Source organism: Haplochromis burtoni, unplaced genomic scaffold (assembly GCF_018398535.1).
Source record: "Haplochromis burtoni strain Fernald_Lab_line unplaced genomic scaffold, NCSU_Asbu1 Contig_517, whole genome shotgun sequence".
Lineage (NCBI taxonomy): Eukaryota > Metazoa > Chordata > Actinopteri > Cichliformes > Cichlidae > Haplochromis > Haplochromis burtoni.
In genome coordinates, this window is record NW_024582878.1 from 87,414 (window position 1) to 102,917 (window position 15,504).

The 15,504-nt window shown below is 38.6% G+C and overlaps 1 protein-coding gene across 1 annotated transcript in view; it reads right to left on the bottom strand.

Annotated features, from left to right (window-relative positions):
- LOC102289990 (receptor-type tyrosine-protein phosphatase zeta) overlaps positions 1 to 15,504 on the bottom strand; it is a gene marked incomplete in the record, with an annotated part of 122,520 nt that overhangs the window by 16,114 nt on the left and 90,902 nt on the right. The window contains 15 exon segments of the mRNA XM_042214099.1: positions 610 to 745; positions 3,079 to 3,221; positions 3,375 to 3,530; positions 3,633 to 3,749; positions 3,860 to 3,933; positions 4,026 to 4,119; positions 4,272 to 4,418; positions 6,820 to 6,955; positions 7,044 to 7,219; positions 7,609 to 7,743; positions 8,003 to 8,137; positions 10,109 to 10,191; positions 13,172 to 13,268; positions 14,279 to 14,299; positions 15,027 to 15,112. Coding sequence (XP_042070033.1) covers positions 610 to 745; positions 3,079 to 3,221; positions 3,375 to 3,530; positions 3,633 to 3,749; positions 3,860 to 3,933; positions 4,026 to 4,119; positions 4,272 to 4,418; positions 6,820 to 6,955; positions 7,044 to 7,219; positions 7,609 to 7,743; positions 8,003 to 8,137; positions 10,109 to 10,191; positions 13,172 to 13,268; positions 14,279 to 14,299; positions 15,027 to 15,112 — 1,736 coding nt within the window.

Genomic DNA, 15,504 nt, shown 5'->3' on the forward strand with positions numbered 1-15,504 from the left:
AATTTATTTTGGGCTACCAAAAACTGAAGAGTCCCTGCCCGAAGGGCTACCAGGGATTTTGAAATTTTGCGAGCCCTGAAGCGCTTGGGATCTTTTATGCATTATTGTAGGATCTTTACAATATAAAACTTGAAGGGATTGTTGCCACCTCAAGGTGGCAATAACATTAACATGAATCGACAATTGATGAATGAATTGACATGTTGGTACCCCTTTTGCCACCAAAACAGCATGAACTCCACTAGACCCTTGAAGGTATCTCCATGGATCAAACTTTTTTTGTCCAGTACAAAATAAGTGCTGGAAAAAAACAATTGCTTATGCTTGATTAGATTGAGAATTTGGAGGTGAAGTCAACACCTCAAACTCATTGTCGTGCTTCTTGCCGTTTCACTGTTGTCTTCCTACTGAAAAAGGCCACAGCCATTAAGGCATATTATACCCTTAAACAAACAGAAAAAACCCAACATATAAAGAGCCTATTACAATAAAAACAGCTGCCTTGTTGTTTTGATGCTTAATTATATATTTTTTAAATATTCGAATTTAATGAGGTACACTTTACAGCATTACATTACAATAAAATTATTGTGAGACAGACAAACTTACGATGTTGTTGAAGGTTCCAGGTCTCATGAGATTCATCAGCCTGGCTACTTGGAAGACATCCACTGACGCTTCGGCATCCAACTGGCGAGTCAGAGACGAAAGAGCACAGAACAGTCCTGCTGTAAACCCACCCACACTAAAAAACAAAAAACAAAATAAATAAAATTATATGGGCATGTGGCTCCAACTTCTTGTGTTTTCTTTTTCCTGATTTTGCTACTACTTGGCATAGCTACATTATGTCCGGTTGGTTAGCCATTACCACTTTGTCTGTTTGTATCTGGAAGTCCCACAAGAGCTTAGCCTGGTCATTCTCAGCCACCTTGGGGAGCGTCTCCCATTTTGACCTTGGGAGTTCTAGGCCATACTCAGTACATGTTCTTGTGGACTAGGCCGCCACTTGGTTATGGCGTTCCATGTATGCCCTGCCTGCTAGCATCTTACACCCTGCAGTTATGCTGGATTGTCTCAGGGGCATCTTTGCACCTCGGGTCTTGCCTGGTGTGTTAGACCCCAGCCTGTATGGATCTTGTGCTTAGAGCTTGTTCCTTTGTTGCCATGATTACTGCCTCTGTGATGTCTTTCAGTCTAGCTAGCTACTGGTGGGATTTCTCAATATCCCTTCTTCTGTTTGTCGGTGGTACATGCGGGTCTGTCATCATGGGAGCTCTTGCTCTTCTTCTTTCTCTGGTTTCTGCTGCCTGAGGTATTCACTAAGCAATACTATGTGCCCATCTTCCTGATGTACTCATGGATCTTTGTTGTGTCATCCTGGATAGTAGTTCTGATACTCACTAGTTCTTGGCCACCTTCCTGCTTAGCATACAGTCTCAGGGTGCTGGATTTGAGGTGAAACCCTCCATACATGGTAAGGAGCTTGATTGTCTTGATGTCAATGGCTTCTATCTTCTCCCTTGGGCCTGCCAGCTTATTGATGTCTGATAATAAGCTGGCAGGGCGTATGTGTTGATTACACGAATCTTGTTCTTCTGATTCAGCTGACGCCTGAGGACTTAGGTTATTCTCTGCTGATATTTGGTGGCTGCAGCTTTTCTAGCGGCCTTTTTATTATTCTCCAGTCCGACATCCAACGTCTCTCTCTATATATCTATATCTATCTTATCTATATACATACACAAACACACCCACACATACACCCACAACTTCCATCTCCACTATATACACTATATTGCCAAAAGTATTTGCTTGTCTGCCATCGCATGCATATCAATTTGTCTTGTCTTCATTCATAGGGTAAATATTATGTCAGCCCACCCTTTGCAGCTTCAACTGTATGTTTATGGGAATGTTTGACCATTCTTCTAGAAGTGCATTTGGGAGTGCCACGGTCTGTGGCTGCAGACCATGCAGCTTTTTATGAGGACCCAAATGCAGACAATCAAAGGCAAAAATTGATTTTTAACAAAAAGTGTAACCATTTACAGTGAGGAGCATAAGTATTTGAACACCCTGCGATTTTCGAAGTTCTCCCACTTAGAAATCATTGTGGGGTCTGAGATTCACATTGTAGGTGCATTGCCACTGTGAGAGACAGCATTTAAAAAACAATTCAGGAAATGACATTGTATGATTTTTAAAGAATTTATTTGTATTGCACTGCTGCACATAAAATTTGAACACCTGGCAATCAGCAAGAATTCTGGCTCTCAAAGACCTGTTACTATGCCTTTATTAATCTAAATTATTAGCACCTGTCTGAGCTCTTTAAAGACACCTGTCCACTGGCCTAGCCAGTCTCCAGACCTAAATCCAATAAAAAATCTTTGGAGGGAGCTGAAACTCCATGTTGCTGAGCAACAGCCCCAAAACCTGACAGATCTAGAGGAGATCTGTGTGGAGGAGTGGGCCGTAATCCCTGTTGCACTGTGTGCAAACCTGGTCAAGAACTACAGGAAACGTTTGGCCTCTGTAATCGCAAACAAAGGCTTTTGTATCAAATATTAACACTACTTTTCTCAGGTGTCCAAATACATTCTTTAAAAATCATACAGTGTCATTTCCTAATTGTTTTTTTTAAAGTGGGAATGCACCTACAATGTGAATTTCAGATCCCTCCATGATTTCTAAGTGGGAGAACTTTGAAAATTGCAGGGTGTTCAAATACTTATGTTCCTCACTGTATTTTGGCTGCTAACAAACATGAATAAAAACAGGTAAACTGAAAAATAAACAACAAAAAAACTCAAAACATAAAAGGAACTAAACTCAAGGAATAAAACTTGATCCTAAACCAATAATACAAAGAATCACAAAACAGAATAAACTCAAAATGCTGAACCAGCACCCTGACAGAGAGGTCAGACAAGAGGTTCAGAGGTTGGACAAGAAGGCCTGAGTAGGTAGGTACACAGACAGACAGATGCATAGATATGGATCGTGAATAATATAAAGATTACAAAACAAGTATCAGACCAGACGACAGTATTGTAAGTAGTCCAAGGGTCTTACTTATCGTGGACCACAGTAGGGCTGTCCTCTGTGAGGATCTCTTCCTTCATCAGTTTGAGAAGTTCAAAGGTGGAAGTGAGGGGACTGTCTGGGTTTGGCCAGTTGGGAGCACGATAGTGTCTCACCTCAAGAACGTAGTCATCCTATTAAGATAAGAAAAGACAGCAAACATCAGTCACAGTCAGTCATGAGAGTGAGTTTTCATGTCCACATGACAACTATTCTTATGGGCGTGGGTTTTAAATTAAAGCTGGGATACATTTTTTAGAGGGAATTCAAACTGCCATGTTACTAACCTTTGTAGCTTTCAGTATGTAGTCCTGAACTACCAGCAGGTCCTCGTTGGACAGACAAACATGAGTCTCACTCTTTTGAGTGACAGTGAACATCTCATAGCTGATCAGCTGCCCTTTATAAGGCCAGAAAACAAATGGCTCTGCTTCTTCCTCCATCTACCAACACAGGAAATCATTACATTGCATTTGTGACAATTCACAGATATCTCCAACTTGATATCTCTTTCAGGGATGTCTTTAAAAAGAACGGTTCCTCACCCCAGGCAGTGACAAAATGACTTGGGCGTTGTGGTCCCATATCATTGTCCAGAAGTCCTTTATGGTGACAGGCAAGGGTTTCTGGGTAATGATGAACTCCTTGGTGTGCCTGTAACCCTGGAGGAACATGTCAGCCACACTTACTGACCTCATTACTTGAAACGGTGGCTGTTACTGATGAATTATATACACACAGAGTCATATATATATATATATATATGACTTACTGCGATATATGATGCATTAATGTAGTCTGATGTTTCCCCTGCTGTTGTCGGCAAATGCACTCGTGACCTCTCAACTGCAATATCAGATAGAACATGTTTGTGGAGACAGATGTTTTTGTGTATGTGCAGTATTTTCAGCTGCAGCTGACGAGTGTGTCAGACTCACTGGGTATCACCGAGCAGTTCCTGTTCTTGTTGTGGTTGCAGTCCTGCAGAGCTGTGGAATAGTCACAGTGCTTCAGATTGGTGTAACAAACCATCTGTGGAAAACATCAAAAACCTGTAAACAACTAAAAAACCCCATCTTTCATTAAAAGATGTCTGATAATAAGTATGATAATAGTTTATGATAATATGAAGACTGCCTGAGACTGTGTCTGTCTCAATGAAACATATTGAGAGTAAGGCTTACCTTGAACTGTTTGTCCATCCCTGTTCCTCCATCAGGCCCTGGGGTCATCAGCTTGTCCACGTACGTATGCAGTTGAGCCACTGCCACCTCTGTCTCACCAGACAAGATGGCTTCCACCAGGGCATTGTGGATAAAAACATACTGTTCCTGCAGAAAGAAAAAAACAGGAAGTTTAAATTTGTCATTGAAACTTTTTTAACAGCCTCATAACCGGAGACTTTTATGATTCAGGATTATGTTGATCACATGTTGTTGTTTTTATGTTTTTCTCAGTATGTGGTTTTTTTCAAGGTGTGTGTGTGTGTGTGTTGGCTGAGCCAGGTAGGAAGTTTAAAATGTTAAACATTGAACTCTATTCATTTGAACATTAAAAAAATCTTACTGTCTAATAAAGGAGATGTGGAGTTTGACAGTCTGATGCAGATGAATGTCAAATTAGTCCGATTAATTAAGAAGGTCTTTTTGGTGAGTGGTCTTTGTTCTAGTAGCCACAATTCCAGTAATGTAAAGACACTCAGACATACAATCATTTCATACATTTTCTGAATCACCAAATTAATATCCAGACATTCCTGTCACGATGTAACACATAGTTTGTGCCTCATTTAGTGTTTTTTATATGTGCAGTTTAACGAGCTGCACATATAAAACATCATCTCACCAATAAATCTATAATACACTTAAAATGTGCTTTAAATAAACGAATCAGTGAAAATGTGACACTTGCAGCATATTTTAAAATTAAACTCTAAAATAAACTTCTCCCAACAGCTTTAATTTTTATTCCTCCAGTTGCAGACTCTGTTTGAGAGGACAAATTTGACCTCTTGTCAGCAAGTACAGACTCGCTGTCCTGTTAGGATCAGATAAAATTGTTGTAAAATGTTTGCTGATTGTTTGTTGTTTTGGCATTATTCCCTGTTGAAGCAAACAAACTGCTGATGGCATCTTCTGTTGTTCTATGTTGCTGAACTTTTCTTGGGAGTGGGGGGCAGCACCTTATGTTATATCTAGGTTATCTCTAGGCTTTGGATTTTGTCCTGTTTGAGGCCAAAAAGCATCACAGACTTATTTTCAGTGTGGCTTCAGCATGTGCACATGCTAATCTTATAGCAGGGGCTTAGAACAGCGAGGCAAAGTTGTCGCAGGAGCAACATAATTTATTTCCCTATTTTTCTGTTTATTTGTCCTAAATTTATACCTGATACAGTTCTAGCCATGAACTAGAAACTGACAAACCATCATAACCCTAGTGGGCCTTAGAAATGGGAGATGGAATTAAACAACATGGCTGTCAGAAAATAACAAGTCACAAAAATTCAAAGTTGATTATTTCTGGGACTTCGGGATCAGGATGAACTTTTGTGAAAAAAAGGTTGTTAATGCATTCTAGTTCTGCCTGCCAGTGAAAAATATAGATAGAAACTAAAACTGTATTCGTGAGAAGAATATTCTGTTCAGTGCTATATTTAACAAGATCTCTAGCAATCATTTCAATTTATTTTATTAATTCTACACAGAATCAAAATATGGTTGAAAGAAAGGTCTACAGTTGTGGTCAGGGGTTTATATACACTCATTATGGGAATGAATGTAGAGGGTGTATACAACAGTGATCAAAATGACTGTAACCCCTCTATATCATACTGCTACACTACATTACTAAAAGTAATCATTCACTCATCCAGACCATTGAATTCAGGTGGCCACCAGGATATCAAATCAGACACCTCTGTTAGACTGCTTCTACAAAAATTTGTGAAAGAATGGGCCAGTCTGAGGCACTGAAGTGAATTTCAGTATGCTACCGTGACAGGATTCCACCTGTGCAACAAGTCCAGTTGGGAAATGTCCTCACTACTACGGTTCACAAAGTGGAGGAGACTGGGCATGACAGCAACTCAGCCTTGAAGTAGTAGACCGCTAAAGCCACAGAGCAGGGTCAGCAGATGCTGAAGTGGATAGTGTGTAACGTCTTCAGCAGTTAATGGCTACAGACCTTCAAACCACATGTGCCTTCAGATTAGCTCAAGAACAGTGCATAAAGAGCTTCATGGGGTGGGTTTCCATCGCCGAGCAGCTGCATCTAAGCGGCGTAATGCAGTGAAAAGTGATGAATCATGGTTCTATCATGGTTCTCCGTCTGACAGCCCGATGGATGAGTCTGTCAAGTGTAATGTTTGGTGGATATGGGGTTACTTTTAAGGAGTTGGGCTCAACCCCTTAGTTCCAGTGAAAGGCACCGCTAATGCTTCAGCATACCAAGGCATGGGTTTGCTTGAAGAAAAATCTAAGTATTGCCAGTGAGGTTCTCGTTTTTTATTTTTTTAATCTTCTGGGCTGCATCAGTGTTTGGTTCCAATTTAATGTCAGTTGTTCCAGTCTGGGTGCACAGATCAATGACACTGAACTTGCCATGTAGAGACTCAGGATTTACCATCCATAAAGAAGTCATTATTATTAGCTAGTATTATTATTAATGGTAGTAAATGGATGGTGTGTTGACTGGCTATAGGTGTGGGTGTGTATGGACAGGAATGAGGGTGACCTCTGTCTGCACCAGGCATTTCCTCTGAGTTTGAATGTGTTTAAGGAAGCCCATGATGTTGACGGAGCCCTCATTTTGGATCTGCGTCAGCATACTGTCCAGGACAATGTATGTGCCCGTGCGGCCAACACCAGCACTGCGCGGCAAAGAGAATATTAGAGTTAAGAATATATATTCAGCTGCCAATGAAAATGAGATTTTTAACTCTTTCTGGCAGTTCCCACCTGCAGTGAACCATCAGTGGCCCCATGTCATCTGTCCTGGCTCTGGACGACTTGCGGATGAAGCAGAGGAACGGCAGAGCTAAGTCTGGAACGCCAGTGTCAGGCCACTGGGTGTAATGATACTGTGTCACAGTCCGCTCATTAGCCCCCTCCTTGGCCCGCCCCTTCTGAGAACTCTGCAGGTGGACAAGAACAAAGCAGTCAGTAACAGGAAGATACCAACAGTGACTCACTGACATCACTCGAGTTGTGAAATTCTAACTTGTGCCATCCATGGATGGATCTACTGCGGTACTGCCACCCTAAAATAATTTCTTGCCACTCCTACTTGGCCTTGTTACAATTAACATGAAAATCTAAATATATTGTATGTAGTGCAGTCTCTCTACTCTCTTCTCTTTCCCCTCACCCCAACTGGTTCCCATTAAGGGAACTCCTTTCTAATATTTTAGGGTCTTTATTTCTCTTGAAGTGATCATCTTTGCAAATTAGAGCTATAAAAAAGAAAATGAAGTGAAATTCTGTCATTACACAGGATACTTAAGGGTGACTGCTACAGGCTGACCTTTTTTACCTGGATTTTTCTGATGATAAAGGTTCTCTGGGTGTAGTAGGCGAGGACTTTAGTGCTCTTCACAGTCACAAGAAAGCTGCCGTACTCCTCCTGCACCTCTAGTGGCCAGTACTGATCATATATTCTCTAAGACACAGTAAACACATGCATATAATGCTAAAAGAAATGTGATGGAAAAGATTCTTCTTTGGTTGATCGATATTTATAAAAGAGTACTGTAAAAGTGTAAAAAAATATATTTTTTAAAGCTACAGAATCGTTTCTTTCTTTACTGACCAACATGAGTGAACACAAGTTCACTCTGTGTGTGTCATCAGATTATGTTCATATATATTTCAACTCAAAAATATAAATGTAATTTCAGAAACTATGACGAGACACTTACGCATCCTTTCTCCACCAGGTTGCTGATCAAGACGATGATGCAGATGTTCTGCTCCCATATCATCCTCCAGAAGTCCTCAATGCTCGACCTCACAGGCCCCTGAGCAGCAATGTACAACCGTGGCTTCTTAAAACCCTGAGAAACACAAAGTGCTGACATGATCTTTGGCAAATCAGAATGTCACAGGTGTATGTGCAAGATGTACTAAGTACAAGATGGGAAATTTGTTCTGCTGACTTTGTTGTGTTCATGTACTTTTACATTGCAATGTGAAAAACAATGAGATAATAAAAAGATTGTCCATTAGAGTTTTTGCTCTGAATGCTTAAACACCACATTGATAGCTATTTCAAGTATAGTTGCCCCATTCCTTTATGAATCTGGATTTATTATTACTAATAAATAACTTTAGGTGAAGGCCAACCAACCAAAACTTATTACAATATTAGAAATCAAAAATAGGCAAAAAAGAATTTACGATTTAAAACACTCGTGAATATTGTGTTTTACATCTGATTGCCTCAAGGCCTTATAACATCCTCCAGTTAACTGATTATCTGCAGAGGAACGGTTCATTTGAAGAATTTCAGTCAGGATTCAGAATCACAGAAGAGAAACCGCACTACCAAAGGTTACTAACGACCTCTTATGGCCTCTGACAGTGAGCTTACACACTGTCAGACTCCTGCTAGACTTCAGTGCAGCATTTGATAACACTTAGCACAATATTTTACTACAGACTTTTTAATTAATTAATTTTTAAAGAAATTGCACTACAGTGGTTTAAGTTATATCTATCCAGGTTGTTCATGCAAATGTTGAGTCTTCTTTTTGTCAAGGACCAATTCTATTGACATTATACATTTAAATAATAGGCAATATTATTAGAATAAATAACATACAATATGCAGATGATAGCCAACTTTATCTATCCATGAAGCCAGATGATTCACATCATGTAGTTAAACTCAGGCATGTCTTTTGAATTTCCTCCTTCTAAAATGGAGACGAATATGTAGATGACTTGCCTTGGCCTTCAGTAACACTTTCCGAAACCTTAGGAGTCATTTTTAATCAGGATATCTCAAAGCTCATATTAAATCAATATTTAGGATTTGTGCAATATCTCTAAAATTAGAAACATGTCTACAAGAGATGCTAGTTCAGGAATACCAGCATATTTTCATTTACTCCTGGTGTGTTCAGTCTAATACGAGTTCAACCTGTTTCACTAGAATTTGTAGCTTTTTTATGATAAAGTTTTTCTTGTTGTAGTTGATTTTTAAAAACAAAATGTGCTCAAAAATATTTTCTCCTCAAAGTCCACTTGGAGCTTCCTATTTGTTCTCCTGTTGAAAATGAAGCATTTAAATGCACTTCACAGTCAATCTAAATCCCACAACTCAAATTTACTAGATTTTTTTTACTACTGAGAAAGGACCCAAGAAAGCTCCTGTATAGGTGCTCAAATTGGAGACTAAATTGCCAAATCAAACAAAACGTGTGTGTGTATGTGTGTGTATATATGTGTGTGTGTGTGTGTGTTTTTAACAAAAATGTCAAGATGGCAGAATTCTGGTGATTTGTTTAGTTAAGGCCAGCCTACGGAAGACTGTCACGTGTTCTCAGGAGAGAGCGCTGTTCAATCACTCCATTTAATAGTTTGATAACCTTCAGTTGACTGACAGCATGAAGTTGTCGTCAATGCGCCAAAAGCAGACAAAAGTAGGAGCTGTAGAGATTCTCAATGTGCTTTTACCAACTCTAACCTGTATGCCGGCTCTCCAGAGAGGCCATGACTGCAGAGAGGTCTTTTTGTGTCGCTTCTGCTTTTCACAAAACAACAAGATGTTGGAAATAAGGTTTTATTGGTGCCGTTACTAGCATAATAGAGAGCTTCGCAGGTCCCCTCTCGTGAATAGGTTTAGAAATATGCAGCAGGGAGACTTGACTTGGTTTTGGAAGACTAGAGGGAAGTGTTGAGTGGCTCTGGGAATAAAAATACCCTCAGACTATTTGTTTGAGAGGCTGAATAAACAGAAATGAGCTTCAGAGTGCGGATGAAGGCCTCAGTTTGTATGTAGCTTATTAAAATGTTTTCCTTACATCCACGTAGCTTGCGTTAATGTAATCCATTGCTTTTCCTTTTTTGTTGGCCAATAGTGAGAGGTGTACCTGGGTATCATCATCTGACAGGCAAAGACAGACACACACAGACAGTAAAGATAACAAATTAGATGAATTCATTTTACATTAGATAAAGACATGTAAGCAAATTTGACATCTTCCATATAAATTGGATATTAAATATAATTTTGAAATTTAAAACACTTCAGGGCATGACGAGACATTCTCCTTCAGCATCGCCTGATAGAGTGTAGAATTTATGACTATCAATTACATTCTGGTCCTGAACTCTTCGGGGTGTAATCCTGGAGGAAAGTCCTGAAATGGGCCAGTTACTCTAGATCCTCTACTGTACTTTACTTTTGACAAAAATAAACATATAGTGCTGTTAAAAACTATTTCCTCCCTACCAAGTTTCTTTTTTTTTTTTGCTCATCTGTCACACTTAAACGTAAACATATTTTAATACAGAACCTACCAAACAGCAAATGCAGTTTTTAAATCATGATTTTATTTATTAAGGAAAAAATATACCCAAAACTACCTGGTCCAATGTGAAAAACTAATTGCTGCCTAAATCTGACTTGTTAGGGTTTTGAGCCATTCAGAGGTGGTATGTTTCAGACACTGTGCTGGGGTCCCAAAGCCTTTAACTCTTTCTGGACTAATTCGTGTCACTGACTTTGTTTCTCAACTGTTTCTTTACATTATGGCATGATGTGTTGCTTTCTGGGATCTTTTAACCTTTTACTCTGTCTCTGTTCTACTTGAGCTATTTCTTTTTTTCCCTTTTATTAAAGTTTGAAATTACATGTTATTTTAAATTTATTTAACAATTTTGGTCACTTGTGACTCCAAATAAAAAAGACAGCAATCACAAAAATGCTCAAATCAAAGCTTAAAACAGTGAGAAAAAGGTTCACAGAACAGATTGATGTCATGGTGTGTGCCCATCTTTTATATACATGTTTTTATACTCTGAGTGCTGAGTGCATTTAATTTCTCTCTTCTTTTTATATGGATGGATTACATATACAAAACCAAAATTTGTAGCTTAATGCTTTATCTTAGTCCTGTGTGTTGATAAGGCTACAGAAGATTTTTATTAATTCATTGGTTGATTTTAGGCTTCTTAATCAACTAATTACTGTGGCTCTGAACTGAAAACCCAGTTGCTGTCTTGACTCTTCAGGAATGAACAAGCAGCCACAGCTGAAAGTGCAGCAAATGAAGAAGAATTAAATCTCCGGACCAGCATCTGGATATAAACGTGTAACAAATGCACCAGTATTCATTCTTTTTTTTTTTTGGTGGATAAAGAAGTTATATTTTTTATTGTTCCAAATTAAATCTTGATGTTTTGGCTGCATAAAAAACTGCAATACTGCGTATGAAATACTTCGCCTACATATTCAACTTAAAAAGGAAAAAAACTGGAATGATAGAATAGAAATTGGACACTACAAACTTCCAGTTTGAGCCTGCAATCTAGCTTTCCTTTTTTCTTTTTGACTTTTTAAATTTAATCGCTTTACACAAATCATGGTCACAAAACAAAATGAAAACGTTGCGATTATACATAAAAAAATAAAGCACAGTTAAAAAAAGAAAAAAAAAAGAACCCCCCTCCCTCCCCACCCGAGTTTCATGTAAAGAGAAACAAAACAAACAGAAAATGTACGTCACACATCTGGAAAATACGTTTTTATATAGTCAATAAATGGGTTCCAAGTCGCAGATAATTTTTGTTGTGATGAGAGAACTCTGTGTCTAAGTTTTTCCAGTGGCAAAAAGAAAAGCACCTCCTTTAACCATTGTATATATGAAGGAGCCTTATCAGACTTCCAGTGGAATAGAATGAGTCTAAGGGCAAGCAATGTAGCAAATGCTATGGCATTTTCCTGAGATGTACTAATTTCGTATTGAGGCCAAAAATGCCAATGCGGAAATCAAGCACTAAATTTTGCGCACTGATGTGAGATAATACTTTGAATATATTTACCCAGTATTTGTCCAGTTTAGGACAAGACCACATCATGTGACCCTCATTTGCTGGACTATGTCCACACCTGGGACAGGCAGGATTGGCTTCTGGGAAAATTTTTGAAAGCCTCTCTCTTGTATAATGAAGACGATGAAGAATTTTAAACTGAATTAAACCATGGTGAATGCAAAGGGAGGAGGTATGTATACGATTTTAGCAAGATCTCCACTCATCATCAGATAAATCCACCCCAATGTCTTTTACCCAATTATTTTTAGTTTTTCCCCAAGTAATAGGCCTTAAGCTCTGCATCAGTTTGCATATGACAGAGATTCGCCTTTTGCCAAAACGATCTATTTCCAAAATAGTATCCACTTGATTTTTAGGAGGTAAGTAGGGGAATGAAGGAAACAATGTTTTTACTACTTAAGCTATTTCTTGATTCAACATGTCCGGTAGTAATCAGGCCTAGGCATGGCTATTGAAGTTAAACTCAGTTTAAAAAAAATACGTGTTGATCATAGTTAAGTCAAGATTTAACAAGAAGGGACAACTACTTTTTTCACATAGAGCCAGGTAGGTTAAGTAGATTTTTTCTCTAATAAATGAAACTATCAATTAAAAACTGCATTTTGTGACTACTAATCCTTATAGTTTTGTTCAGTGTGTCATAAACAGTAGCACTGTGGGACTAGTCTCAGTGATGGAAGAATCTATATGTGGTGCTCTGTTGAGTATTGTGGCCACACATACCTTACCATGTATTTATGTGTACCTGTTAATGAAAAGAACTTCGGCTGAAAAACAATATTTTAAAACCTCAACTCAACAGAAACACTAATTTGCATCTGATAAACACTAGCAGAGCACACAGACTCAGCAAAATCTTAACAATTAATATCCTAAAATACCTAACATAATCATAACTATGCTATGCCTTTTATCCATCTTATTTGTGATTAAGAGATGAAAATAAGTCCTTTAGTAAAAGTTAGAAATCTGAAACTGCTCTGAATCTTGAACATGAAGCACATCACACTGTCTGAACCTGTACTTACAGGTCGAATTGTTGCTGTGTCTGTTTTCAGTCTTGCTGTCTGGATGATTTGCGTTGTCAGTAGACATCACTATGTCCACAGTGCACATATGTGCCTCCTAGAAACATGCACACACAGAGCAAAGCTTAGAGTCTTCAAAGATAACTTAAAGTCTTGGTAAATGTATCATAAGTGAGTACAGTTGCACACTGGCAGATTTCAATTTACATTCCACACAATGTAAAATAAACTTGTGATAGAAAGCGCCTTTCGACTCAAAACCACTTACCACACGCCTGTTGCAATAGCTGCGGATCAGACCATCAAGGATAAACATTGCATCAGATTCCCTCTTAAGATACACTTTACTGCCAAAAGTATTCATTCACCCATCCAAACATTAAATTCAGGTGTTGAATCACTTCCAAGGCAACAGGTGTACAAAATAAAGCATCTAGGCATACAGACTGCTTCTACAAAAATTTGTGAAAGAATGGGTCACGCTCAGGAGCTCAGTGAATTTCAGCGTGGTACTGTGATAGTCCTGACCTCAACTAGACAGAATACTTTTGGGATGAATTAGAGCAGAGTCTTCTCATCCAACATCAGTGTTTGACCTCACAAATATGCTTCTGGAAGCATGGTCAAAAATGACTATAAACACACTGCTAAACCTTGTAGGAAGCCTTACCAAAAAGACCTGAAGCTTTTTTTAGCTGCAAAAAGGTGGGCCAATATCATATTAAACTCTACAGATTAATAATGGGATGTCACTCATATGCGTGTGAGGGCAGACGAGTGGATACTTTTGCCAATATAGTGTATGTATTTTAAAACTTCATACAACTAGTTTTCCAAAACAGTTCATGGTTAAAAGAAAAGATTTTGAGATTTTAACAGATTTCCAACAGATTTTGGTTGGATTTCTTGAAACTAGAAATGACCTTTATGCACACATTTTACTCTTTGTAATAACCCTGCGGCTCACATAATGCAGTCATGCCTTCCTCTACTGCTGCCACAGAGTAAACGTGCTTTACTGATACTATGACAAGGAAACAGCGTGCAATACAAGACAGATACACATCTGGTGGTATGCAATAACATGAATAAATGACAGGGGCTTACCTCGTAACTGGGCTTCAGTTTCTAAGGTTGAGGGCGAATCAGCAGCAGACAAGCAGGACAATTCCGTAACAAAAACCAAAGAAGTGCAAAAGGGCAAATTACAATTACAAATTACAGATCCACATAGCTTTATGTCACAGTATAACTCCTGTAAACATGAAGGAGAAATCACATCAAACTGTTTGTAAATATTTTCCCATCAGCATTTTGATTTGTTAGGGTTAACCCATATCACACTTTTGATATTGCACAATAGGATGTGCCTCAAAGCAACTTCACGAACTGTCAGTATGACGGTTGCCCAAATGTTTTCTGTATTCATTTATTTATTCATTCCCAATGGACAAGTTGACAGATGAGGTTAGGCAGGATTCTGATGATGTTTATAGACGACATTGTGATCTGTAGTGAGTAGAGAGTAAAACTGGTCTGTGGGCCACTCTTGCTTGCATTGTTGTTGGTCAGTCAGTTAGCCACTGAGTACAGTGAAAAAGCCCTTTCCCCCTCTGTCCCCAGTAGTGTACATGGATGGACAGATTTGAGAGGACCATAAAACCAGCTTAACACCACTCACACAACTACTCAAACATAAAACTTTTAAAATTCCATCAATCTTCTGCTTATCAAATCCAAACTGAGCTCAACAACAAGGTCCTGGGTTTGAATCCACCCTATGAAAGCAGTCTTTCTGTGCTATAACTATTGCACCACTGTAAAATTGTATTATATAATTGAATCTTTGTCATACCTCAAACTCTCGTTTGAAGCTTTGAGTGTGGTGAAGTTCAGCAACATGCTTGACAAAGTCCTTCACTGGGAAAGCCCTGTGCTCACCTAGGAAACAAACCCCCCACAAAACAACAATGACAAAAGACAAAACAAAACAAAACAAAAAACTAACAAATGTTCCAAATAACAATTTTTTGTCCATTATGTAATACAAAAAAGAAAGTTTCTAGACTTCTTGGTTGTGATAATAACACATTTAACTAAATAAACAGGTATGCAGTGCATCCAGAAAGTATGCACTACAGCTTTTATACAAAACCTATTAAATTAATTTTAAACTCAAAATTCAACATAATTTCAAATTCTTGTAACTTTATTAAAAGTAAATGATGAAAACCCTTTGCCCTTTGTCTCCGGTTCTGTTCATAATTTTTATGGACAGGATTTCTAGGCGCAGCCAAGTGGCGGAGGGCTTTCGCTTTGGTGGCCTCAGAATC